General features: G+C 41.6%; 1 protein-coding gene across 6 annotated transcripts in view; it reads right to left on the bottom strand.

The window, feature by feature from the left end:
• Positions 1 to 6,246: 6,246 nt before the first annotated feature.
• Positions 6,247 to 27,932, bottom strand: part of ARHGEF12 (Rho guanine nucleotide exchange factor 12) — a 69,382-nt gene continuing 47,696 nt past the window's right edge. For 4 of the 6 annotated variants that reach the window (XM_058194780.1, XM_058194779.1, XM_058194775.1 and 1 more), the window contains 20 exons: positions 27,660 to 27,869; positions 27,267 to 27,399; positions 26,972 to 27,007; positions 26,222 to 26,376; positions 25,659 to 25,805; positions 24,750 to 24,835; positions 23,447 to 23,572; positions 22,005 to 22,119; positions 21,423 to 21,523; positions 21,163 to 21,240; positions 19,976 to 20,051; positions 19,510 to 19,677; positions 17,426 to 17,513; positions 16,629 to 16,718; positions 16,401 to 16,480; positions 15,802 to 16,014; positions 14,901 to 15,368; positions 13,873 to 14,180; positions 11,600 to 11,669; positions 6,247 to 6,529 (listed from right to left, as the gene is read on the bottom strand). In XM_058194780.1, the coding sequence (XP_058050763.1) occupies positions 6,492 to 6,529; positions 11,600 to 11,669; positions 13,873 to 14,180; positions 14,901 to 15,368; positions 15,802 to 16,014; positions 16,401 to 16,480; positions 16,629 to 16,718; positions 17,426 to 17,513; positions 19,510 to 19,677; positions 19,976 to 20,051; positions 21,163 to 21,240; positions 21,423 to 21,523; positions 22,005 to 22,119; positions 23,447 to 23,572; positions 24,750 to 24,835; positions 25,659 to 25,805; positions 26,222 to 26,376; positions 26,972 to 27,007; positions 27,267 to 27,399; positions 27,660 to 27,869 (2,786 nt within the window). In that variant the 3' untranslated portion in view covers positions 6,247 to 6,491. Of the gene's footprint in view, positions 7,200 to 7,290; positions 10,802 to 11,599; positions 11,670 to 13,872; positions 14,181 to 14,900; positions 15,369 to 15,801; positions 16,015 to 16,400; positions 16,481 to 16,628; positions 16,719 to 17,425; positions 17,514 to 19,509; positions 19,678 to 19,975; positions 20,052 to 21,162; positions 21,241 to 21,422; positions 21,524 to 22,004; positions 22,120 to 23,446; positions 23,573 to 24,749; positions 24,836 to 25,658; positions 25,806 to 26,221; positions 26,377 to 26,971; positions 27,008 to 27,266; positions 27,400 to 27,659; positions 27,870 to 27,932 lie in introns of all 6 variants that reach the window. The other 2 variants (XR_009156506.1, XM_058194777.1) reach the window with 2 other exon arrangements.

Raw genomic sequence — 27,932 nt, 5'->3', positions numbered from 1 at the left:
CGGGGAAAACTTATTTCCTGCTATTCCCTGTAAGATTCCTGCTGCTGCTCAGATAAAGCGGCTTTAAGCAAGCAAGGTGACCCTTGTAATTTTAAGCATGACAACATGGGGTGTATTTTTTTTTTTTCATCAGCAGTGAAAAAAAGGACCATCTCTTGAACACCTATGTGAATCCTAAATCCGTTTCGGCAGTGTTTGGAGTCTTGAGAAATATGCGGCTGAAATTTAACAGCAGATAAGGGATTTTTCAGAGGCATAATATTCTGTATTGAAAAGAGGAGATATAACAGGTTTATTACACTTTTATTAAGTCTACTAAATTACACCGCACCAAACCTCTAAGAGACAACATTTGATTGACACCTCCATGTGTTCTGACCCAGCCTTAGCAGAAGCAAGAAACAGACTCCTTGTCACAAAAAACCCCCTCTTTATTTACCTGTTGTGAATTAATTCCATTCACCCACCGAAAAGAGTAACAGACCTTATCAGTTCCTGATAATTCAGGCCGTGACCTCCCAGCCGAAAGGTTGCAAAATAAGCTCTGGCAAGCAGTATTTGTGGCACGAAACATGATGAGCAAAATCTCCAGAAATACGAACGGTTGTCTCCTACGACAACCACTCCCCTTTCCTTCTATTTATTCCCCAGCCAGGGAGGGGCCATTCAGCGTCCATGTTTGCTTTGCTTCCCGAGTCGACTCCTTGTCCTCCGTTGTTCACCTCTCCTAACTGCTCTGCATATACGTGCATCTGGAACAGGCCCCAGCTGTTCTTCTTCCTCCTCACTGCAGCTGCCTCTCCGGTGGCTGGGAAATGTCAGATGGCCCTGGTTCTATCTCTGCGTCTGACGCACAGCATCCATCAGCGCCTTCCCCAGACTCCAGCACTGGCCCAAGTTCCTCCCCAACCTCTTCATCATCTGAGTCTGCCACCAACTCTGCTGGCAGTTGGCAGGCCACAACACCATGGGACAACCACACCTTCTGTGACTTTTATATATATATTTCATTGAGCATGAACTCCAACCAAAGGGAAATTACTTAAAATAAAACATTAAAAACCTGCTCACGAACTTTCAAGAAAGGCCACCCTATTCCAGCAAGGAAAATCTGATCAACCATCTTACCCCTAAGGCAGGAGGTGTCTTCAAACTCGGCGACTTTTACAACTTCTGGACTTCAACTCCCAGAATTCCCATGACTGGGTGAGGAATTCTGGGAGTTGAAGTCCACAAGTCTTAAGGCTGCCAAGTTTGGAGACTCTCTGCCCTAAGACCTGGGAGAAGAGCCAGATTTTGGGAACATCATCATGGAGAGACCCCACGGGGCTATTGAAGGAAGCTATTCCAGAGGGCAGGTGCTCCAACAGGGAAGGCACCCTTTCAAGATTCGGATAGATGACATTGTTTAATTAAGGGAGGCTGGGAGCACCTTAATTGTGGGCACAGTCCTCTTCAGCTGTTACATCAGAGACTTGATTCTAACGCTAAACAAGGATCGCTCAGAATTGCACAGGAAAACAACCACCTTCAATTGCGGAAACGCCGAAGATCTCTTACAGGGGAAAAAAAAATAGCATCAGCTCTTCTCTTTTTGATAGTTGCCCATAAACACTATTCTCTGGCCAAGTCTGCACGAAACTTCATTAGATTGATATTGGCAAACGTGTAATTATCTCCATCAAGATATTTTACTTCTGCCTGCCTTATTTATGTAATGTGCAAGGAGGAAAACGGTCATTTTTTTTAAAACCTCTTTGGCAGCGAAGTGAAACCCTGCATTTAAAGCAAAGGAAGCTTCGCATTACGACTAGCTGTCTGCATATATATATATATATAGTCCTCAACTTACAACTATCCGTTTAACAACCTAGAATGCATTTATGAGGGTTGCTGTATTCTGGGGTTATATGATCCCTATTAGTGACTTCCCCAGCTGGTTTCTGACAAGCAAAAGTCCAGGGAGGGAAAACAGATTCACTGTACATCCACAGCAGAGAAGTTCATAAATTCAAGATACTTAGCGATGGAATTATGATTGTAAGTGTCAGCACTAAAGCCATTTTCTCCTGGCACCTTCAGGGCTGCCACAGCAGAGAAGAGTCGAGGTGTGGGAAGAGTCGAGGTGGGAGTGGGGAGGTAGATTTAGCTGGGGGATTGTAGCCAAAATAAAATTCCTTCCTCTGAGAACCAAGGATTTTCCCATCCGGGGCAAAGAGATGGGATCTGAGACCAACTGACCCTTGGACTGTGACCTGATTGGACCATGGGATGGGCTGCATGGGCAGGGGAAATAAAACCTTACTTTTAACTGGGGGGAAACCGAAAGGGGGGTGTTTAGAGTCAGGTTTCTCCAGACGTGCCAATATGACATTCATAATAAATCTATATTTGCATGCCTTGGAGTTTTGATTCCGTTGGGTGTGTTACTAAGTCAAGGACTTTTTGTCAAGCCAAGGACTAATATTTGAGCCCAGGTGACGCTGTAATTGGAATGCATCATTGCAGGCTCACTGCCAGGAGTTCGATCCTGATCGACTCAAGGTTGACTCAGCCTTCCATCCTTCTGAAATTGGTCAAATGAGGACCCAGATTATTGGGGGCAATAGGCTGATGTTGTAAACCGCCCAGAGGGTGCTGTAAGGCACTAAAGGGCAGGATAGAAGTCTAAGCGCAATTGCTGTGCATCTCACCAGTTTTAGAAAGTACAGTATTTTACAGCTGAACCCAAGTAGAGATTTTTGAATCAATCTTCTACCGATATGGGGCTGAACGGGTGTTGTGCATTTGGCAGGTGAAAAGCATGAAAGCTTGTAACAAATTGGCCGGTTACCCATCATTACCTCACCCCATTTGAGGCCTATGGAGACCCTCTTAAATGGGTTAAAATATTGATCAGCACAAGCAGAAAGGAAAGATTCTGGAGAACACAAAAAGGATCTCCTTTCCTTTAGATGCCCTATCTAGTGCAGCCCTGGAGCATTGAGCAGTGACCAAATACATTTATTTATTTAGATTGAAATTTATCACCCAGAAATAAGGATTGACTATGATTAAGTGTTGTACCTTGATGAAGGTATCTTTTCTTTTATGTACACTGAGAGTTTATGCACCAAGACAAATTCCTTGTGTGTCCAATCACACTTGGCCAATAAAAAATTCTATTCTATTCTATTTAATGTTCCAAGAAGCCCAACAGCTGATTGTTCTGCACATGTGCAAAACCTTCTGCGTATGCACAGAAGGTAAAAAACACATTTACTTCCTGATTAAAACCAGGATCGCTACTGGATCGTTGAACTAACGGCCACGATCGCTACCGGATCGCACGATCTGGTCCTATCTGGGAGCATTTCACCCCTGCTCTAAAGCTTTCTAAGTTGGTGGCCACCGTCGCCTCTTCCAATTCCATTGTTTTAGGAAGACGCCATAGGAGAAATGCTTTTTGTTGTGTCTTTCCCACTGTTCAACCTTGCTGGAAGAGACCCCACATTTAATTTAGTTGTTGGATTTATACAGCCACCCAATTCAGAATGACTGAACATGTTCAATTCTAATGGGGTGGAACAGAAATGAATGCAAGTTCATTAATTTTGGAAGATGGCTCCAAATTAATAAGACCTGGAAGCTGAGAGAAAGTCACCTTCTGTTAAAAGATTTTAGTTTTGTGTGTGTGTGTGTGTGTGTGTGGTTTTTTTTTTTTAATTCTTTTTTGCAATAAGTTGTAGCCACTTTCCTCCAATATAAATAAAGCTCCATGAAAGGGAGCGGGGAAGTAGGAAAATGGCTTTTTTTTTTTCCTGCCACGAGAAATGAATAAATTGTTTGTCCCCCATTCATCTTCCTGCTAAGCTTCGAGAGTAGCAGCTTTAGGAAAACACAGGAGGTGACAATGGAGTCTGTCTTACATCGGTTATTATTTTCGCTATCCTAACGAGTAACCACGCAAGAAAAAAAAAGTCCAAATAACAGAAAATGCTTATCATCAGAAACACCAAATAGAGCTTAAATGAACAATTACGTAGAAATAAATGGCACTTTTTTATACGGAGATTATGAGGAAGGGTGAGAGGGATACAGAGAAAGCTTACAAATGTTTCAATAGCCCCAGACAATTGAGTATATCGGAAGCCGCGATTCAGCTCAATAGAAAACTCACATTCAGACTAATGGAAAGATAAAACTAGACCTAGTGTCCTGAAACCTTTTGGGTTTTTTCCCCTTCAAATAAACAAACAGAAAGTAACGGCGAAACAATCTAGGCGGGCACCAGAAACTGACTGCAAATGTTAAACGTGGCGCCCTTTTCCCTGAATCTCATCAGAACTTTTGAATTTGTATCATTTATAAAAAAATAATAACGGTGGCATAAAAACACCCAGATAAATAAATAAGGGCAGGGAAAGATAGAAGAAGCGTGGAAAAAAAAATTACAATGTCCAATAAATACCGAGTCTGGGAAAATGGAAAACTGCTGAAGGCTCCATTTGTGTCATGGCGTGTTTTCATTGTGACAGTTTCCTTACGGCCTAGATCGGGGTATCCAACTGTGGCAACTTTAAGATGTGTGGACAAACACCCAGAATTCCCCAGGCTTTGGAATTCCGGGGGTTTTAAGTCCACACATCTTAAAAGTTGCCAAGATTTGGCATTCCTGCCTTAGATGACCTTGAAGCAAGAGAGGAAAAACTACTGGCTTAAACTTAGCTTATTTGGTGACCAGTTGCAAAGCCATCCTTGGTGAATTCTCTGATCCGTGAAGTGCAGATCAGATGATTCTTAAAAATTCCAGTTCTAACCTGGGGCCCAAAGAAACGGTCAATGGGAGGCCGAGCATCAAATCGGCACATGGATGAACTTGGGGGAGGCTCTAATTGTTACTGAGCCGGCACGCCTAAAGGTTTCTGGATTTTTACCAGTTGCAGCGTCGCTTCCTTTTCCAATTACAGTGATTATTATTATTACTGCTGATATTTACAGTTTTTCCGTGCTGCGAAAAGCTACGTGGGACTTTTTAAAAGCAGAAAAAGTGAGGCTGTGTTTTAGTAAGTCGACAAAGGACCTTGACTTTGTGGCAACGTTATGTACAAAGCGACACCCAGGTCTTGCAAATCTTAGAGGACTGTCATTCCTTGCGTTTCAGGGCAACGTGCTGTGCTTGCAAGCAAACTGCTAGACTGTCCTTGAATCCATGGTGTCCCTTGTTTGTCATACGTACCTAATTCTGTCCTTTCTCCATAGTTGTGCTACTCTTTCTTTTGAAAGGGTGGGAGTGGAGAGAGGGGAAAACAATTTCTTCTGGGAATCTTTTTTCCTCTCTTCTGAACATCCTGTTTCGACGAATATAGCATCACATTAGCCATCTATTGATATGTGTAAATAAAATGATTTGCACAACTAATACACAAAGTGAATAAAATAGGCATGTTTTATTAGTCCAATTAATCTTATTGCTTGGTTTTCTGCTTGAAGTAGCAATTAGAACTGGAAAAATTTAAAAAAAAATGCTGCAAAACTCCCGCGTCAATTTTAAGTGGCCAGAATACCTCTGGACTCCAAAATGACCACAGAAGGTTCTTCAGGAAAAAATAATTAGCCATATGGGTTGTTGTGGCCCAGTTCCTAATTCGAATGTGTTCACCCCACTCACTCCCCATAAATAGGGAAGCCAGAATAAAGTATTCTGACAAGTTCTTCGCCTTAAAAAGAACCTGAGAATCCAACTCAAATTGTTATCTCCCGGTCTCTTTGTGGAAATGGTGGCCCACAAAACCGAAGATGATACCAAATGCACCAGAATAGAATGACCTTGTCAGCCTAGTTTGGAAACCTTCATTTATTCAAACTGCCGTCTGTTCTTGAGGGTCAGCAGTTCTTGAGACTCAAGTCTTCTCAGTTTACAATGCAACAAGGAACTTTCAAGATCAAAATGCAGAGAAGTGACCTTGAGACTTGGGAAATGTGCTGCACCATCCAGCTTTACAGCTATTCCATGTGTTATATTAAGCCCTGACCCTGGGAGGAAAAAAAACACACCATCTTTCATAATTGTATTGCTGACTCAGAAAGGTAAATTGTACCGAGTTACAACCAATTTATTTGCCTGTCAATAACTCCCATGACAGCTGCTGTTGTCAAATTCTAAACCACGTGAAGAACAAAGTCAAATGTTGGCTCTTTTGACCTTATTCATTGATATCTGAATGCTTTAATTTTAGGTTTCTCAAAATCCAAAAAACACCCACAAAACTCAATACTTTTTTAATGATCAATATTTTGTTCCAAAAACATACAACCTTATCAGCTAATAAGAGCTATTTTACAAACATACATACATCTGGATAATTAGAACAATAAATTCTTTTTTTTTTCCTTAGACATTCAAACATGATCAGTTAAAAATACAGGATATTCGATCTGTCTTATTGTTGTTGTCCTTTTGTTGGTTGGTTGGTTGGTTGGTTTTTGCATTTTCCTTTCAAAGAGTATTTTCAGATTGGTGTCTTGTGTTTTTCCTTAAAAGCAGAATCTGTTAAAAGGAGTAAATGCATGGCAAGCAAATAAAATACAGTTCTAGCAGTTAGAGCATTACAACAAACAATTCCATTTTTTAAAAAAGAAAAAAAAAACAGAAGAGCAGAGTAACATTCCAGCTGCAGAATCCTTTTCCACAGCATCTGCCTATAAATTGGTGCGATGTGTGTGTGTGTGTGTGTGTGTGTGAAGAGGGGAACAAGAGCAAGTAGGGATTTCTTTGGAATGGAAGAGAGAGAGGAAGAGGGAGATGCAAGTCACTCATCAAATGTACAACCGGCATTGAGATTCTAAATGAGGAAAGAGCATCAATAAAGTAGGGTTTTTTTCTACTGAAACCAAAAAAAGTTCTCCTGACATATGGCAGAGTAAAAGATAATACTGTATGGGTCTTTCACCTAGGCAACCTCTCTTTGCACTTTAGTTGTTCAGGGTCTCCTTTTTCTCAGAAGCTATCAATATTTTCTGGGAGGAACTCGGGCACAACAGTCAGGACTATTATGCAAAACATAAATGCCCCCCCCAAAAAAAAACGAGGGAAGACAATCTGACTTTGATTCGTCACGTAGTGAATCAGTGACGAGATAGCATCTACATAGCCACCAAAGGAAGACACAGAGGAGCTGGTAGAGCGTTGAGGGGTTAGAATGACCCAGGTCAGGGGTCTCCAACCTTGGCAACTTGAAGAGTTGAAGTCCACAAGTCTTAAAAGTTGCCAAGGTTGGAGACCCCTGACCTGGGTCATTCTAAGCAGACCTCCAAGGCAGGACTGGGAATCCTTATTTTCAGCCTCTTTCAACCATCGGCAGGGCCATGGGAGAAACATTTAAAGAATGGAACACGGGCTTCACAGTCTGCCAGGCCTTGAGACGTGGCTGTTCAGTGCTGATTTAGTCAACTGGAAAGTAAGAAGTGGAGAAGTCAGAGCTAATGAGCGGCCTCTGGCAGATTAAAGCACCATTGCTGCAAAAGATGGAAGGATTGGAAAGCAGAATCCTTTTAATGAATTGTATAACTTCTGATGGCTCGGGACAACCCTAAGGCCAAGCAATCCACCATCCCATCAGAATCCTCCAACTCTCTTCATCTTGGGCAATGTTTCTGAACCTTGGCCACTTTTAAGACGTGTGGACTTCAACTCCCAGAATCCCCCAGCAGCAATGCCAGCTGGGGAATTCTGGGAGTTAAAAATCCACATGTCTTAAACTCGCCAAAGTTATAAACCTAGTCTTGGGTGTACAGTCAAAGGACATGCAAACCAAGAAGGAAGGAAGCTGTCTTTAGATTCAGAGTTTGCCTTCTTGAGCCCAAATTCTAATATGCTAGTCCAATAAATCCAAGTTAAAAACAAAGACGTTCTAAATATGATGGTAGCATAAACAACATAATATTCTCTGGTTTAAAAAAAAGCCTTTCATTGCTTATATTATTTTCAGCTAGCCAAGGGTGGGTGGGTGGTGAGAATGAGAAAAGGAAGGAAGGGAAGGGAAGGGAAGGGAAGGAAGGAAAGAAAAAAGATGGGCCCAAGGAAGACATGATCACAGCCAGTAGGGAAGGACAGGGAAGGTCTCTTTGGCTGGAATTCCTCATGGCTGTTCTAGAACATTAAGGATCCAAAAGTTGAACACCAATGGGAATCCCACAAAGTGCATTTTTTAGGGTTGACCCTTTTCATAAAAACGGATCGGTGTTCGGGGCCTGTTGTACAGTAGATGTGCAAGGGACATCTCCTGCGATAGTCTACTATCGCATATAGTTATGATGCTATAGCAGTTGGTAATCCCCATTTCTCACTACTTTCTCTTTCTTATCATAAAATAATAATGCCCTTAACAGGAGATTGTATAATAGGTGGCCTAGAGAAGCCTGGACAAAACACACACACACACACTCATACGATACAAAGAAACCGCTAGGAAGACAAGAACATGATACTCTGCTTTGCTCTCCAGGAAGGGGGGTGGGGGGTGGGAGAAAGGCAAATGATCTGTCCTCTTTAGAGGTCAAACAGGCCCTTCAGCTGCTTGGCAAACCCTTTGGCATATCCTGACCTGATATCTCTTTTTCAGGATGCTGAAGCACCCTGTGGCCGAGGTATGGCAGAGGATCAGATACTGGTCTTGCCACAATATCTGTAAAGAGTGGCATCCAAGTGTCAACAAGAATTTACCGATTTCTGGCTCCTTCACCTACTTCCCTGTATTAGGGAAAGGTCTACATCTGGATCCGACTTCCCATGGCTTCACGGATGTGGAACTGAAGCATGGGAAGGTGGGAACGTGTGTTCTGGGATCAAGGAGAAAAAGCATTTGCTAGAAGTCTTTGCTGCCCATCTCGCTCAGAAGTGACTAAAAACACCTTTGAAAAATAGGGGAATATTTTTATAGGTCTGATCTTCTGAACATAAATTTTCCATTTGGGAAATTGCTTGGAATTTTAGGAGGGAGGGATTTAGAACCGAGAATCAGCAGGCTGGGCCCCGATAGCAAGAAACCGAAAAGAATTCCTTTTGAGTGTTTGGTGGCTTCAGACCCAAATACTTTGTGACCCAGACAAGTAGGAAGTTCCTGCTTTCGATATGCGCCAGTACTTTTGATTGGAAAGATTAGGGAAAGGAGGTGGGGTGGGGGGAAATTCAAAAATAGTTCCTGCTCTTACAGCTCTTCCCTGTAAGTGGAAATGAATCTGGATTCCTGGCAATGGGGGGGGGAAATGTTTTTCTGCATTAATGGAGCATATTCTATGACACTCGTGGTGGAGAGGAGGAGGAGGAGGAGGAGGAGGAGGAGGAGGAGGAGGAGGAGGAGGAGGAGGAGGAGGAGGAGGAGGAGGAGGAGGAGGAGGAGGAGGAGGAAGATACTCCACACTCTACAGTGCATTCAGCATGGTTTTAAAACATGAAAGGGATTGCTAGAATTTGGCACATTTAGAGCTGGCTTGCCAGGAAAAAGAAAGGGCCCAAGGATTGCACAGCTGCTACTGGGAGAAACTTTTTTCCCCCAAGTGAGATGTATCCTGAATGGAAAAACTGCCCAAAGCAGACAACCCACCCAGTGTCTTCATTTTCTACCTCAATGCCATAAAGCTTGAAAAGGGAGAGCTCCATCAGGATATCAGCCCTGCGTTGAGATTATTATACCAGAGTTGGTGTCTGTTCCTATGATTCTTCCTACTGTAGATGTTCCTGGTGTGATTTCAGAGCATTTTTTTGCATAAAAAGGAAAAACAAAATAGCACTATTCTAAGCTAGGTCTCGCTCGGTCTACTACCCCACACCGGTCAGTAAGGCACACTTCTGGATACTGAACAATTCTGGCGCTTACTTTCCAAACGTAGTGGCTAACTTCTGCAGCAGTTCCTCCTCGCAGTTCATTAGAAACATGGGGGCCTCAGGAATTTCTGACAAGTGTATTGCTGCTTTACCCTCCCATCCCAAGCTACAAATATCGAGCTGTTGCTTTCCAAGGGAAATCACCATAAAATCAGTACCTGGGCAGGGAACACAGCTCCCAAATTCTGATCCTTCTCTCTCTTTAATTCAATACAGGAAAAATAGAGGCATTCCCCACCCAAAGAGAAATTTGGTTGCCAGTTTGAAATCCTTCCCTGGCTACGTAGTGCACAAGAAAGGCCACCTGCCTGCTGCTAGATTTCGCTCCACACACACACACAAAAAGACCTTTCTGAGGAACAGACTTATTGTTGGCAGAATCCAGTGGGAAAATCAAGACAGACACACACATACACACACACACACCTCAGTTCAGAGTAAGGGGTTCAGGAGAAGAAGAAAGATGCTGGGAACCTAGCAAACTGGCACTATCTTTTTTTTTTTTTAAAGCAAAATAAAATACAAGTTAAAGTGTGCTTTCAGTACACGGAATGAAGTCAAATAAATACATTGATTTTTTTTAATGTATAGATACATTTTTTTTTATATATCCTACACCCAGAACTTTATACATTTGGTTTCTTCTTTCTGTTCCTCTTTTTTCCTCTGTTTGGAATCAAAAAGAATTTCTGGTAGCAAGAGGAGGGGAACTAAAATCACCCCCCCTCTCCCTGAAAGGCTAGTGCAGACACCTCAAAGGAAAAAAACTGCCCCCTTCTCCACTATGTGGAGCCCCCTCCCGATTAAGGGTCCATTGAAAGAGGCCTAAGGCCAAGAGAGTCCAGGCAGAGGCCGGCTGAGGCTAGCAGAGGCTGACTCAAGGCAGAAGGCTCCGTCCAATCTCCAGCGATTGGCAAGAAGGTGATTAACTTTTATCTGAGGACAAAAATAGAAACAGAAAAGAAGTGCTGAAAAGAAAACCACCACAGATGTCTGTGAAGATTCTCAATCATGCAGGTTGTCCCAAAGGTGTTTTACCAACAGGCAACTGGACTTTCTTGGGGGTTTTTCCCCCTCCCCTTTGAAAGCATTTCCCTTCTCATCCAAGAAGCTTCTTCAGTTCTGAGAACTGAATAGATAAAATCATTTTTACTGATTTCCAAACTTGTGTCAAAATTCTGGAAAGAATTTGGAACTATTCCCCCCCCCCAAACTGGTTCTTTAGATGCAATTGTTCCATTAATTAAGGGGTGCACAACTTTTTCCAGGCTGAGGGATTACACTTGGCCTTTAAATGGCACGCCAAGGACATCTCTCCACAAATTAAATTAAATTTTGTTTGATTAACATTTAAATAAGATTAAATGTTGCCACCATGTTTACCCCTGACGCAATGTATTTAATAATGCACCATATAAAGATGTGGCAACAAAGACTTTTGAGAGTCCTAGACTGGCCTTCTTTGTTTAGACAGGGACACAAGAAGACATTAGTAAAAGGGAAAATGCTGAGCAGAGAGGACGCCAGGCCAGAAATGTGCAATCAGCACAACTAGACATTGATTCATAATGTTTTGTAACCCGTTTTAAAAAAATAAATAAATAAGAAGTGTCATGGAAACTGAAGAATTCAACAAGCACCACACAGTAGCTTCCCTTGGGAGCTAAATCCCACAAATTATTAACACGTTACTTTATTATCAGATCAGCTATCAGAGGAATAGGACAGGCATACCCGAATGCTCATCTGTGGTGATGGAGCCAGACAGCCGATGCTGAAGAGCAGCGTAGTTTTCCTCCACTTCCTGAAAAACACAATTCATCATATACACTTGAAACAGATTGTGATGAACTAACATGGGGAACTACTCTAGAGAAAACACATTTGTGGCCAAAAACGCTGCTTGAAAGGGGATGCAAACTGCCAAAAACTCTCCAGAGTAAAGAGAGATTGCAAGGTTACCCACATTACTTTGTGCAACATATTCTCTCTCCTTCTCTCTCTCTTTGTGAGCAGATAGCGGGAACTGCAATTTTTTTTTTTTTTTGGTCACTGGCTGGGAATCAGGATCTCATTGTGCTTATAGTAGCTAATATTGCCTACATGGATTTTAAATTCAACCAAAGCTCATCTTTTCATCATTTTGGATTCAATTTTTCCCCTATGACTTTTTTTTTAAAAAGACTGAAAACTTTCAGATTGGCAAGTTTATTGAAATCACTGGGTGAGTTTCCTTCAATCCTTTAAAAAATGTTTACCTTCCCAAGTTTAAAGATTTGTATCCAAAAAATAAAAATAAAATGGGGAGAATATGCAGGAAAAAGATGATTATCGTTGCTCAGAGGGGCTCGATTTAAACCTCTGAAGCTAATTGAAAAAGATCCTTTGTCAGGGGAAAATCCTTTGTTTATATTCTGCGAAAACTAATAGAGACAACTTTGAAGATTGGACACTAGAGAGCACCAAATGGCTATCTTAAAACAAATGTTTGATGTTTGATGTATGACTGTAACTTTTGTTGCTTATCATTAAGTGTTAAAGTATACCCTATGACCATCATTTGTGTTGTCCTTTATCAGTACCTTGATGAAGGTATCTTATCTTTTATGTACACTGAGAGCATATGCACCAAGACAAATTCCTTGTGTGTCCAACCACACTTGGCTAATGAATTCTATTCTATTCTATTCTATTCTATTCTATTCTATTCTATTCTATTCTATTCTATTCTATTCTATTCTATTCTATTCTATTCTATTGAGTGCACAACACAAATTCTTAAAGCCAAAGTTAGGCAAGAATCTGTTTATAAGGTGGCAACCAACTCTTCCATTTAGGACACTATGCTCACATCAAATCTTTCTGTCTGGTCTTGTTGTGTCTTGCCCGCTCTCACAGCAGCCAGGGCCTTCTTACCTGCTCCCAAACACGGAGGAATGTATGCCTCCCGGCCCCAGTCCTGGCTCCATGCCCAGACAAGCTGCAGAGGAAGGAGCACCTCCCGGCCCCAGCCCTGGCTCCATGCCCAGGCAAACGGAGCAGCTAGACCCCTCCCCCTCCTCCACAGCATGTGAGCCTGAGGAGGGTCTATTTCCAACAGCTGCTGATTGGAGTGACCCTCGCATCAGAAGACTGGATAGGCGGAGGCAACAGAAGGAAGGGAGGGGCAGGCCTTAATGAGTGCTGAGTCATGGAGCCACACCCCATGGCCTATATAAAGGATCTGCTTTCTGGCAGTCTCTGAGTCAGGCAAAAGTCGAACTTATCTTGCTGAAGTCACTTACTGGTCTCCTGCCTGCTCTGAGGACTTTGCTAGGACTTTGGGCAGAGCTGCAGAGGCAAGCCTGATTCGGATTTCCCTGACCAGCGGAGGAGTGGGACACGACAGGTCTTAGCACTGTCGGCTGTGTTAGATTCCTCTAAACAAAATATTTTCTCTTTTTGAGCCTCTGAGATTTGAATAGGGTTTTGTTTTAATTTTGGCTCAAGAGGTTTCAGCCCCTTGGCTTTGATAAATCAACATCAATTTCAACCTTTACATTTCAGTCTTCTAAGCTTTAAACTGTACAATGCAGTTTTTCTATAAGCCGTTCCTAACATTCATTCACATTCTCCAGACATGAAAACTTCCTCTTCCTCAGGGTTATTCCAAGGTTTTCATTTTTCATCTCTGTCTCTAAAATCTAGGGCAAATCTTTAATATTGGCAACCCAGCCAATATATATGCAGTATATATATATTGGCTGGGTTGGATACTGCAAAATATCCCAGGGGAAGGCAAGGAAAGGATACTGCAAAATCTCCATTCCCTCCCCACTCCTGGAGGAAGGATATTGCTGAACATCAGTTTGAAAAGATACTGTGAAAAAATCAGTCAAGATAAACACACCTCTCTGGGGATGACATACTCCCCACAAGCCTCTTAATCTCCAATTCCTTTTTTTTTTAAAAAAAAAGAGAAGTTATATACAGCCCAAAGATCCTCCATTTACACGAGAACACGCTACCTTCAAACGCTGAAGGCTGGCCTCTATGTTCTGGATATAACGCATCATCAGGGTACGCGACTCGACGGAGAAGGAAGCCCGTAACGCATCTGAACTGGATTCCTTGGCGGCTTGCCAGTGGGAGGCCAGCAATTCCTCTGCCAAGGGTGAGCTGGCTGTCACTGGCTGGCCATCCCGAGACCTGGGTTGCTGGTGGGCAGAGTCCATTGTGCTTTTGTCTGCAGTGCACTGTAGAACGAGCGAAGGTACCTCTTCGTCGGTGGAGCTCTCCTGTACTGTGCCATATCCATCAAGGATCAAATAATTTCCTGGAAAGAGAACAACTTTAAACTTTTAGATGATCGCACGGTTCAGTTGGACATGGGCCGGGGAGGGGGCAGGGATTTTTGCTACCAGTTCTCCGAACCACCTGCCATCATCACTACCAGATCGGGCGATCCGGTCCAAACTGGGAGCATTTTACCCCGCCTTGGTCTGGAAGGAAAGATAGGCACTACTTGTGCTAGATGGAAAAAATGGGCAGTTTCTTAAAATTGTGTGCCAAGTACAGGAAGTGGCAATCTGAATGGGATCTCGCGTGGACAGAAGGGGAGTATACAGATTAATATATATATATACAGATTAAAGGACATTGTAGGTCATCCGGTCCAACCCCCCACCCAAGCAGACCCTACAACATTTCTGACATATGGCAGTCCACTCTCTTCTTGAAAGCTTCCAGTGATGAAGCTCTAATTGGATTTAATTTAACTGCTCCGAAAGATCAGAGGGAAAAGGTCCAGCCATGGTAAGACAGCCAACGGCTGGAACCCGACACTACACCTCCAAATCCTATTTCTTATTTCTCTCCCAATGCATTTCAAGCATATCCAGAGAAACTTTGATTACTAGGAACGTGCTTAATGAGAGAATTCGGCATTTAGCAGATACTCTAGGTATTGTCATGGCTCAGAAGCACTCCATCATCCTTCCCAACAACACCCAGTAGCTTTTATAACTCAGTTGTTCTATTTCAAATTTGTACCCACCTGAGATCCGTAGCTGCACCTCTTCTACCTCCTTCCCATCTACCACGTCACCTTCTGATGGGTTCTCTTCACCGTGAGCTTCCTGAGCATCAAAAAAGTGCTCCCCACCATCATCCGCAGCACTGGTTCCTCCTTCCAGTTCCTTGGCTGTGGGCTCTGGATTTGTTCTCAAGGGGTCCATCAACTGCCTGCTATGCAACGCAGGGTCCCCTGGTGATACCAATTCGTTCGAAGGCCATTTATCACAACTAAGTTCAAAGTCATTTGTTTTTGTCCCCGTGGGTGTCCTTTCAGGCCCAGACAGGGTAGTGTCATCGTTATCCGAGTACTGAAGTCCTCTCTTGACAATGTTCTCCTCAGGGGCCCCTGGCAGATCTCTTCTATGGTCAGAAAAAGGATGCCAGTCTTCAAGGGACGCTTGTTCAGACATGCCAAGCTGCTGCATCAGTAATTTCTTCAATAAACCCACTGAAAGGAAATGCGAGAGCATCAGAGTAAAGTCCTGGCAAGTATTCTCTCTTTTTGAAGGCATCAGTCAAGAGGCAGAAGGAAGGAGCCACTGGCTCTCACTGCTTTTGCCCTAGAAGCTGGAAGACAAAAGTCAGATTTCTCCAATCTGGCACTAACTGCCATCAGTCAAATGGCCAGGGGTCAGAGAAGCTACAGTCCAAGTCACCTTTCACTTAATTTAAGGAAAGCTAAGCCAAACTGGAAAACAGTCTAAGCACAACTCCGGTGTTATTATTGGAATATAGTCATGGGCTGATAATCTGGTTTTCTTTTACCCTGTGTTTGAAAGGCAGGTTATCTTCCTTTGTTCAAGGGGCAACAGATACCTCTACATCCATCAGACAAAATTTCTACCTTGGCCTTTCAGATTCAGGTACTTTCAATTACTTACAGTTTCTTAGTGCATCCAACGCCCATCGATTTTCTGATGTTTGGAATAAGAGCTCTGGACTACTTTGGCTGTAATGTTCCGGTGACTCTTTGATCAGTAAGTCTGTTGGTAGTTTTTCTCCAAACTGCTTGTTGGCTTCCAGAAGTTCTTCCTCTTCTGACTTCTCAGACATGGTCACTGAAGGAGACGGAGTCTTCAGCCCCAAATCTTTATCTAACAAACAAACCAAATGCCAAAATGAATGTGAGAGTTTGAAAGAAAGCATAAACAAGAAAAAGTACATGACATTCTCTTTGTCTCATAGTTTAAATCTTATTAGCTCTTCTTTTGGAGTAAGAGCTCAAACAGCAGAACTTACGATTAGACAGCTACCTATTTATGGACTTCCAAAACTTTGGAGGCAGGGAATGTTCTCAAACAGAATACAAAAAATTATTAATGTACCATCGACTACTGAAGAAAGAAGTGAAACATATCTGCAGAATTCTGTACCATACCCCATCTAAGGTAATTTTCCAGAAAGGCTCATTTCAATCAAGAAAGTCTTCAAGCTCTCCAGCATAATCAGCAGTGCATTGAAATCTGCCCTTAGTTTTTACCTGGACTTTGTTTGCTGCTATCTGGGCTCGTCTGTTCTTCCTTCAATTTATGCTGGTCATCTTCTTCCTCATGGTCCTCCCTGAAAGCCAAAGAAGGAAAACATATCAACCACTCTGGAATCCCCATTCATAAGTTGGTGTCTGTTTAAAAGGAAGACCCTGCTTAGTTACAGGCTATCTATGGAATTAAACACCAATCAACACATACGTTTTCTCCCCCCAACTTACTCGCATGGTCCCGATTGTGGCAATGGAATTACATTTCTGCCTCTTCCAACTTTGACGGTTCCTGCCATCCGTACTATGAGGTCCTGCCATCTATAATAATGCAAATATAAAGAAATTTGTCCAAAATACATCTTCTTCTCGGTCTCCTGAGAGATGAACATAAGCTCTACTCCTGTCCAGTGCTCCATTTAAGGCATTGTGTCTTTTTCTACATAAGTGTGGCCTTGGTGTAATGAAGGTGCTTACGTCACTTTGAAGTACCTTTTCTGCTTGAAACTGAATAGGGCCGTATCCTGAATTTTCATACTTTGGGTGGTCTTCTTGAACTAACTGAGATTAAAAACTTTAGCAGAACATAGGGCAAGGACATTCTTTCTGTCCTGCTTCTCAAACGACAGCAGAAACACAAATTGTCCAACATTTTGCCTAATCGATAAGATGGCCCAATGTAACTTACTAAAGACTACAAATATTTCCTATGACATGTTTTGAGCAGCTTTGATGTTGATTATTCTGTTATTAATTCAGGTTGACTTTAAATGTGGAATACTACATGGACTTCAATTTTGTTTCTTGGTTAAATCTCTCTCTAATGATAATCTATGCTCCATTTTTATCAGCAGGAGAAAAAGATGACTTTATATGCCATAATGGGAGAAAGAATCCTCAAAGAATTCTGTAAAAAAGCCACAACCTTACAACTTCTAGAGGGAAGCTCCTTCACAGATTTGGAACACAAGATTTATTTTCCCCCTTAACAAGTGATAAATAGTCTGCATTTTCCCAAGCCGACTTACACTGTCTTTTCAGAAACTGTCTGTGCCACCAGTTCATAAATCTGGGCTCCATTCTCCGACATGGAAATGACAAAGAATGCTTTATTATCTGGAGAAACAAAGATCAAGTTAAAGCTGATAGAACCTCTATCTTCTTTTGATTTACTAGAATTCAGCTTTGTGTATCAGATACGGCTGAGGTGAAGACAGTAATTGTTGCAAAAACTACGTGAGTTTAGAATGGACTTCAGTTGCACAGGTTGATCCGACAGAACACAATTCCACTTTTCCCCCAATCAACTTTTCCAACAGTCGGCGTGTCCAGACTGTTTAGTAAAATGCTCTTAACTAGTTCTTATCCACCGGGTAAAATATGCAGATAAAGAAATGTAAGAAATGTCATGTAACCTATTCACTTCACTCAAGAATATAGTATAGATAGGTTACAAGAAATAATTCCACACAGAAAAGCAGCCATGCCATAACTCAGAGGTCCTCAAACTTGGCAGCTTTAAGTCTTGTGGACTTCAACTCCCAGAATTCTCCAGCCAGCTATGCTGGCTGGAGAATTCTGAGTGTTGAAGTCCACAAGTCTTAAAGTTGCCAAGTTTGAGGACCTCTGCCGTAACTATTCAACTAATTAATTTAAGTTTAATAATCCTGGTTTTTTTTTTAATTCTGGTTTCTTAAATTGGGAAGAAGTTATGTAGCTCTATATTCCTTCAATATACTTCTTTGCTCAAGTGTGACACTTAATGTTGTATTTCCTGCATCAATCCTTGGTCGAGTAAACACTAGCACAGGTGTAGCATGACTGACGTGGGCCATTTTGATGAAGGATCGTCGAACAAGTGAATAGGAAGGGCAGTACAGTTCACTTCTATTCGTATAAAGTTCTATGAAAAAGTTAGTCCTTCCATTTTTGTCACTAGTCAATATGAGAGCTCCTTATGGATGCTACTAATATAAATTAAGTTCTTCAAATATCTAAGACTGATTATGTTTTAATCCACTAAAAACCAAATAGCTGAAATTAGCCATTGCTTCAATCTTAGCCCAAAGGAATGCAGCAGCAATTCTCACACTTTACCTCTCGCAGATCAGAGGTTTAATTACAGCATCTATTAGGCTATTTGCTGGGAAATCAATTATACGACTTCTGTATGGAACCTAATTAGGCTCTTTTCCCAAACTGGGTCCTTATAAAGGAGAGCAATTAGGAATATATATACTTAAATGAAGGTTAGAGACTAAAAGCCAGCTTTTTAAGAGTATCAATTCTGGCAGGCACTTTTATTTAACTGGGTTCACACAGGGCTCCTTCTATCAAGTATAAATCTGCTGGGTAGCAGAATGCCACAAGAATATTACCCTCCTAGGACCTTTTCCCCAGAAAAATCTGAAGTGCAGCAGACTGAAGATACAGATAACCAACAAGATGGTAACCAAACTACATAGATTTTCCTATAGCCCTGTTTGCAGCCCTGTGTGTATGGGTTGAACCATTGTTTTGTTGTGTTACCTATTTGTGTTTCAACTTCAATTAACAGACACTTGGGGGGGGGGCTGTCCTTGGGTTTCATTACCCCAAACCAGATAATATTATCAGTGTTCTGATGTTACCTAGTTTGGGTAATGAAATGTCTACAAGAAAACAACCAAGCTCAGAGAGAACACCGATGACCCTCATTTCAACCCTGAGCTACAAATATTTTCCTTTACTGGTAACAGATACTTGGCCTGATATGCTCCCTTCCATTCAGGGGATGGAAACAGCAGTCCATTATATTATCTCCACCCACTGATATGAGGCTGTTACTGGAGCATACACATCTCTGGATCGACCAGACATCATCATGACATCATACAGCCTGAAAAGTTCCAATTTCGACTCAACTGCTCAGAGAGCGTTCTGTTGGAAAATTGAGGGTCAGCTAGCTGCTTGAGAGAAGCGTCAAGGTTCTTCTTAATGAGCAAAGGTTTTCAACCTGCTATTCTTCCCTGAATCCCATCCTTAGACCCAAGGGTAATGATTAGATTAGACAGAACCCCTTTTTTTCCCCGAAACAGTGTTAGAACCGCTTAACCTTCTCAGCCCTACTAACCTGTAGCCACTTGGCGAACCAAGACGGTGTTTAATTTAATAACAGGGCTAAATGTGTGCTTGCTATCAGCTGTATTAGCCAGGATCTTGCTGTGACATCTCAACACCAGTCTGTCATCTTGCTTCTGCAACAATACCAGAATATCTTCCAAGAGCAATGTATAGAGATCTGCAGTGGTAGGAGAAAAACGGAAATGGGCTATTATTTCTACCTTGTAGTTATCAAAGGCTGCACCCCAAGCAGAAGCAATAATAAGCCATAAAATTTCTCAGCCAGGCATACAAAGCATTTTAGACCCATCTGTAATTCTGAGAACCAGCTTGAAAACTGCTGTGGTCTTTATTATCTTCCAACTCATTTCAAAATACTCATTGCTTAATTAGCTCTAAGGAAATTACATATCATCCTCGTGTAATTTCCCCTGATGTCCTACAAGTCTCAATGAAAAGAACAGGTAACAACGTACCAATAGTTTTGTCACGATTCACCTTCCAAGTCAGAGGCCCTTCATGAATCATTTTCTTCTTCGTTAGATCTAAATTCTATCAAAAAAGAGCAAAAAAAATAATAATTATCCATTTTGATTGATAAGTTCTTGGTGTTTTGCTGCTTTTATTATATTTTACTTCCTACTAGGTGTTTTAGTGTTGTAATTACTTTTCTAGTCACTGCTTGTAAAATTCAAAATATTTATCAGAAGGACCACCATTGCAAATTTGAGGAACCAATATCAGATATCTTTTAATATCTGTTCGTCATCTTATTTGTTCATAGAAAAAGGCAGAGTGATTCTGATTAGTTCACTTGGTACTGTATTTTTCGGAGTATGATGCACCCTTTCCCCCCAAAAGTGGGTGAAAATTTGGGTGCGTCTTATATACCAAATGTGGCCCCGCCCATCCACTGGGCCCCACCCTTTGGCCTCTGCCTCTCAGGAATTTACCTCCTTGCAGAAAGCAGCAAGAACAAACAGCCCATTTCAGCTTCAGCACAGCCTAATTAGCACAAGTTGATTGTCCATTGGATCAGCCTCCGGACTCTCAGCTGTTTCAGGCTGCAGGGATGGCCATGGCCTATTGCTGAGGGGGCCTCTGCTGCTTGCTGCAAGGAGGTAAATTGCTGGGAGCAGATTTTTTTTTCTTGTGCTAAGCAAGCTATGCTGAAGACAAAAATGAAAGTAAAGCAGGCTGTTTGCTGCAAAGAGGCAAAATTGCTGGGAGGTAGAGGCAGATTTCTTTTTCTTCTTTTCCTCATCAAAAAAGGTGCGTCTTATAGTCCGGAATGTCTTATACTCCGAAAAATACAGTAATTATCATAGGGAGGTCATTTTGCACCAAAGAATTCTAACCTGAGGAGAGGGACAAGAAGAGACCTCATATTTCTCTTTCAAGCCTCCCTTTCTAGACAACAATTCTCATTTTATATAGCCTGATCCAACTTGCTGGTAAATCCAGGTCCGTCTGTTTCCTGAGCAGAACTGGCCCCAAATATGGTGAGATATGTAAAATTCTCCTTTTTTTTTTTTTTTTTTGCTTTGCAGCATTTTAAAGTCCAAATACCGGAGGCAATAAAATTGGATAGAAACAGAAGCAAAAAGAATGACAAAGTACATTTATCAGATTTCAGGATCCCTCTCTTCTTTCTTCCACTCACCCTGAATTCATCCAGCAAAGGGCCCTCCACCTGCTTCAGGTAGGACAAATCAAGCCGCCGCTGGTAGTCCTCCAAATGCTGTTGAGAAAAGACAAACTGAAGTCAGTTGAAGGCAAGCAACAATTAGTCACTCTGGGATCCATTTAAAACGAAGCATAGACAGAGACGCCTTCTCATTTATAAAACCATAAACACCCCTCCTTTGCAGCCATTAATCCCCTTCAGTTTTTGAAAACTGAGTTACACCTGCCTCTTCTTACCTGCTTGTTCTCGGCTTCTTTGACAGCTTGGTTCACAAAATTGAGAATCTGCCGACAATGATCTGCTGCTTTCTTCACTTTTTCCTTCTCTAAAGGTTGCTCTAAAAAACGGAACGGGTGAAATGTGAAACCATAACAATGAAACACATAACTGCACACACATACTCATTCTCAAGACAAAATGCATTCTTTTGTCTACCAAGACAAAACGGTTAAGGCAAAAGGTGAACGCCCCACATTTTGAAGCTTCTTTTAAAAAGCAAGTTAGGAAGCTGAACTTTGTATCAATGCTTTGTGAAATTCATGCATTAATGTTGTAGGTAATAAGAGTGCAAAAAGAGAGGAATGGCAAAAATGAATACTCTCATAATTAACAATCTAATTTTTTTAATCACTGACTCATCACTTTGCTCCTTCATCTGGAGAAGAATAAGGGAATTTCAGAAAGATGAAGCAGTACTGAAATGAGGACAAATTATTTTTCAACAGAATTTGTTAATTTGAATTTCATTTTGAACCCAAACTGCTCTCTGTAACTGCCACATCCCAATCCAGCCACAAACAAAATGGGCTATGTGGTACCTGAGTACTTTGCAATATTATCCAGCAAGAGGGGATACTTGGTGAGCCGTTGCATCTCAGTGGGAATGATATCTTTTAGCTGTAATCGGCGACACAGCGGATTGCTCTCAGCTTCCTAAATGGAAAAAGTGGAAGTGCATTTCTAATTTTTATTAAGACCATAATTACCTGAATTGATATTGCTCTATAAACGTTTTAGCGGTTCACGTTTCAGGCTAGAAAATACAAGTTAAGGAACAACCAAGATTAAGCAGAAATGCAAACAATCCTATTTTAGTAGGCAATTAGAGGAAAGGTCCAGCGTGAAATCTGGGAACAGCTTCCGCGGCTCATTATTTCAGACTTAATATGACCAGCAATCAATCTCAGTCACAGGCTCACGGGAGACGGTAGCTTAGTTTTTTGCCTCGTGTAAAGAGTACATAATATTTTAGAATCCCAGCCACCGAGCCAAGAAAATTAGCAAAGATCTTTCATAAATCAAGTGAGATACTTGACATTTTTTTCTCTCCTTCGGGTTTTTTTTTTTAAAAATCAGGACACAGCCTCAGTAAGGTTTCTTTCCTTTTTCTTTTAAAAAGCTCAACTTTGGAAATGGAGAGCTATTCCTGCAGAGGCCTAGATGTGAGAGGTTGTCTTCCAGCCTATAAACTGACTCCCAGAAAGCTCATGAAGCTAACATGAATCTGAATGAGATACCAGCTCATCACAGAGCTGAACTAAAGGGGGTGGGGGGCTATCTGAAATGGAGCAAATGCCACCTTCGCTGGATTGGTATATTGAAGATTCATAGCAAAAAAATAGCTCATGCCCGAACAGATCAAGTACAGTTCTAATTTATAAATTACAGGTGGTCCTCAACTTACAATCACAATTGAGCCCAAAATTTCTGTGGCTAAGCAAGACATTTGTTAAGTGAGTTTTGTGCCATTTTACAACTTTTTTTTTGACACAATTGTGAAGTGAATCACTGTTGTTCTTAAGTTAGTAATATGGTTGTTTAGTGAATCTGGTTTCCCTAGGGACGTTGTCAGAAGGTTGCAAAAAGTGATTACATGATCCAGGGACACTGCAACCCTCATAAATATGAGTCTGTTGCCAAGTGTCTGAATTCTGATCACATGATCATGGGGATGCTGCAATGGTCGTAAGTGTGAAAAATGGTCATAAGTCACTTTTTTTCAGGGCCATTGTAACGTTGAACGGTCACTAAATGAACAGCTGTAAGGATTACCTGTATAAAAAAGTATAATTTTAATTATTATAAGTCATCTAGGGCTGCCTTGAGCTGCGAAAGGCAGCATGTAAGTTGAATGAATGAATGAATGAATGAATGAATGAATGAATGAATGAACGAACGAATGGATGGCTTTGTCCTCATCCCCAATCTCCAGCAGTCCTAAAGCAAGGATCATCTAGATGCCAAACCCCCAAATATTTACCTGGACAAAAGTCTGGAAGCGAGAGTCCTTCTTTTGCCGTGACTTGATCACCTCAAGAGCAAAAGGTTGGTTGCTACAGAAGGTAGCCGTGGCTTGCTTCAATTTCTCCTCGCCTGCTCCACTGAACTGGGATGAGAATCCACAGGTGCAAAAGGTAAAAAAAAATGTAAATAATGAACTGCAGGTATAATGCTAACATGAACAATTATTTATACAGCAGATGAATGAATGCCTGGGGACAAAACATGTTTCTGTATTAGCTCATGGGAAGATCCATGTACCTCTTTCTTTCTATTCTTCTACACAAACTTTGGAAAATAGGGGTTCCTATTACCAACTTTAATGTACAACTCTCAAGATTAAATGATAATTATCATAAAATATATTGCTACCAAATACCAGCAAGCCTCATTTTTAGTGAATCCTGATTAATTCTTCAATGTCTTGATGAATGCATTAATACTTGCTGCACTTTTGTATTTTAAATGTTCTTGGGTAAAGGTTCCCCTCCCACATATGTGCTAGTCGTTCCTGACTCTAGGGGGCGCTGCTCATCTCCATTTCAAAGCCGAAGAGCCAGGACTGTCCAAAGACGTCTCCGTGGTCATGTGGCCGACATGACTAAAGGCCAAAGGTGCATGGAAAGCTGTTACCTTCCCACCAAAGGTGGCCCCTATTTTTCTACTTGCATTTTTTACGTGCTTTCGAACTGCTAGGTTGGCAGAAGCTGGGACAGGTAACAGGAGCTCACCCCGTTACACAGCACGAGGGATTCGAACTGCCGACCTTTCGATCAACAAGCTCAGCGTCTTAGCCACTGAGCCACCACGTCCCTTATTAAAATGTTCTTACTTGACTCCGAAAGCCTAAAGTGAGAAGTTATAGCCTGAAACTCTCCAAGATCCTTAATAACTTAGTCTTCCTATCACTTCCAAGTTTTGCACTCTCTTGACTTTGTGAACAACTTTTAGAGGATAAGAAATCCTCTTTTTTCTTTAGGAGGTATAGTGACCTTTAAGCTAAATTATCTTATTCACATGTTAATTATATAAGAAAATCACTCTGCTAGATATTTCTTAGCAGAAGCAAATACATGCCTCATGCTGCTCAACCTTCCTATTTTAATACTGCCCCTTTTATAGAATTCTCTCAGAATGGAAGTTAGATAATAGATTTCTAGACAAGATAAGCATTTGTTGCTCAGCTGATCTTTTATTTCTCAAACATTTCAATTCTCAGGGGGGGAAAAGCCCCCTAAGCTTGTGTTGTTTCTCATATGTACACACACAAACATTTAGTTTACCCAAGTTAACAAATCTTCTCCAATTTGATCAATTACAGATGTCTCGTTTCTTTTCCTCACTGCTTTCATCTGCTCATTCAGTCCAGCTAAGTAGCAAAGAAAAAGAAAGAAGGAGAGAGATTTGGGAAAAACCAAAGCAATTGCCTGAAACCAATCATACTTAACCACCCCATGGTTATTTCAGGATCAACTTCTGAGTGGTTTTGTTTTTCTTCCTGCATTTTTCTGCAATGCAGGGTCCCCTTTGTTTTCAGAACAACATTTGGTTGATTCATTGGTTGGGACAGAAATTGACTGATCAGCTTGGCAGGCGAACCTGACATTGCGAGCTGAGAAAATGACTGCCCCAAAGACAACCAGCTGGCTTTCATGCCTAAGGCAGGATAAAACTCTGTCTCCTGATTTCTAGCCTGGAATTTTAACAATTCGACCAGGATAGAATGCTATAATATAATACAACGCAATATGTATTAAGTTGTGTTGCTGTTTAGTGTGGTAGAAGGGAACAGTCTTCTGCAGGGTTATTTTCTTGGAAAATATTTATGAGGAATCAAAAATAATCAGCCCCATAAAATCTTCCTCCTCCTCCTCCTCCTCCTCTATTTCATATACACCCTTTTTGTCCAATAGCTTTTATAAGCGATTGACTCACACAGTGAATTAAGTTAAAGTCTGAGACAGGATAAGAAGCTTGTAGTAAGCACATATTCAAGCATTGCTCTACTCTAGTGGCCTAACAGAACCCTTTCTCACACATACAAACACAGCTATGCACCACCATCTGAGGCCCTCAAACCCCAGGCAGCCCCTCATGCCTTAGATGTGACCCCCTCCTTCTGGGTGAAACCTTCTGGGTTAGTCACTCGGATAACTGCTTTATTAACCCAGCAGTCAGGCAGCCTCACTCACTATGAAGCTGGAGGATATCCTCCAGGTTCGAAAATATTTTCCGCAGGTCAGGAGCTGTCAGAATCCCTTCGCGAGACACACGCTGATAGAACAAGTGATCCAGGACTTTCAGCTTACGGACATGAGCACGTTCAGTGTAGAATAATTCTGGAAAGAAGGGCAACAAAGAAAGAGTGATTGTGATAATCTTCGTAAGGGAGAGAGGAGATTAGATGAAGAATGTGCAGATAAAGAAAGAACACCTTCAGAATAATATTAGGAGGTATTCCCTGAAGGTGACAATTGCTGAACCATAGAAGAAACAAACTCTTTTAGATAAAGAATAATCCAAATGACATACTCTAGCTGCCCCAAATATGTCACAATTGGCGCTGCCTTCAGAGCTATGGCAGGCCAACCTCCCTTACTCATCTTCCTAGGAATCTTCCTCTGGACAATGTGACTGAAAGCCAACGTTGCAATTTTGAGGGTGGACACAGCACCTCGGCTACAGAAAACATAGAACAACCAAGCACAGAATTCCTCTGGTTCTCTTCCCCCCTCTCCCTCCTCCATAAACTCACCATTAATCACTTCCTGGCGTTTAATTTCAGATGGTTTCAAGCCAAGCAACACTTCACGGCTCACCAGCTGCTGCCAGTTGGGCTGGTCGGTCTCCATGTCGAAATCGAAGAGCTCATCTTCACTGTGGACATCCCCAGCACTCACACTGTCCACCCTAGGAAGAGGGAAAGGAAAGAGGCCTCTTTAACTTTAGCAAGGCCCTTTGTGGGAAGAGTAAGAAAAACAAAGGAATAATAATGTAGCCTGGGTCCTTGGTGACTCATGCTTGCCTTAGGGTTAGAAATGATGTCTAATCAAGCTTTGTATCGTATCCTCAGTATTTTCTTTTTATATTTTAGGTGGAGAGAGCCACATGGTTGTAGCTCAGCGAAAAGGGGAAAGGCACATTTCCCAAAGACAACATAACAGCTAATTAAATTTTAATGAGGATCTGCTTGCTCTATACCAGGGGTCTCCAAACTTGGCAACTTGAAGACTTGTGGACTTCAATTCCCAGAATTCCTCAGCCAGTTTTGCTGGGAGTTGAAGTCCGCAAGCCTTAAAGTTGCCAAGTTTGGGGACCCCTGCTCTATACCATATCTAGGTTTCACGGGAAAACTTTATATGAATGTATTTAGATTTCTAGTTGTCTCTATCCAAAGTCAATAAAGATGCTGATAGTTTATGGGCCTTTTCTTTCTTCCATTATAGTCAGACTAATATAAAAAACTTGCCAAATCTATTTTAAGCACATGTATATTTGTACTCACTTGCGGAAAGGTTTTGGAGTCCCTGATTCTCCTAACCTAGAAAGAAAACCAAACTTTTATGAAAACGTTACTTGAGAAAGTGATTTTTTAAAAAATTGATCACTTTAGACAGAGAGTTCAATAGTAGTTCAAGATAAAATTCATACCAATGAGGAGCAGAGTAATAAAAAACTAGAAACAGCGGTCGACAATTGAATTGAACATCTAGGCTGTCAACTCTGTTGTCCTAAAAAGATATGCCATACTTAATTCTCGTATCTCTAAATTATGGCTTAAGTTTGAAGCTAAGACTTGCCTATCAACTTCTCCTTCTTCTTCTTGCAAATGATCCAGGGGAGGAGATGGGAAATCAAATATGACGCTAGGTGTACAAGGTGTGCCGTCCACAGAATCACCAGGATTAATTGCTTCTCCAACTTGTTTTGGCCCTAAATATAAGTACACAACAAATCAGTAAGGCAGAGCTGTATTAAACATCTAAAGCCACCCGCTTTCTAAAGTCTTCCCCACTATTTCTCCACCTATTTTTCCTAGGACCACATCATCTCTCGAATGAGATAAGTGGCCTTTCAGCAGTCAGAAACCTATAAAATGACAGTGTCCTCCATGACAATGGAATAGTTTTTCCCTTGCAACTGGAAAGTGAAGAGAGACTGTACTGCAGTTTTTGACAATGATGTCAATTTACCCGTTTCGCCATCTTTGCTCCCTTCCTGAGATGGGAACGTTCCGGAAACTGCTGGAGATACCAAGTTAGCAGGCTGGAAGGCTGAATCCATGCCATCACTGATCCCACTTTGACGCAACTTGACCACATCTGGCGGTTCCGGGCTGACCGAAGACGAGGAAGATAAGTGCTTTGGATGGCGTAGTTTTTGTATCTCCATGGCTCTGCCTACTGGGTGAATAAGGAGCAATCAGCAATGCAGAAAATTTACTCTACACTGAAATCTGAAAAATA

Source organism: Ahaetulla prasina, chromosome 9 (genome assembly GCF_028640845.1).
Source record: "Ahaetulla prasina isolate Xishuangbanna chromosome 9, ASM2864084v1, whole genome shotgun sequence".
Lineage (NCBI taxonomy): Eukaryota > Metazoa > Chordata > Lepidosauria > Squamata > Colubridae > Ahaetulla > Ahaetulla prasina.
Note: the sequence above shows the minus strand (reverse complement) of the source record. Positions and strands in the feature narration are given on the sequence as shown.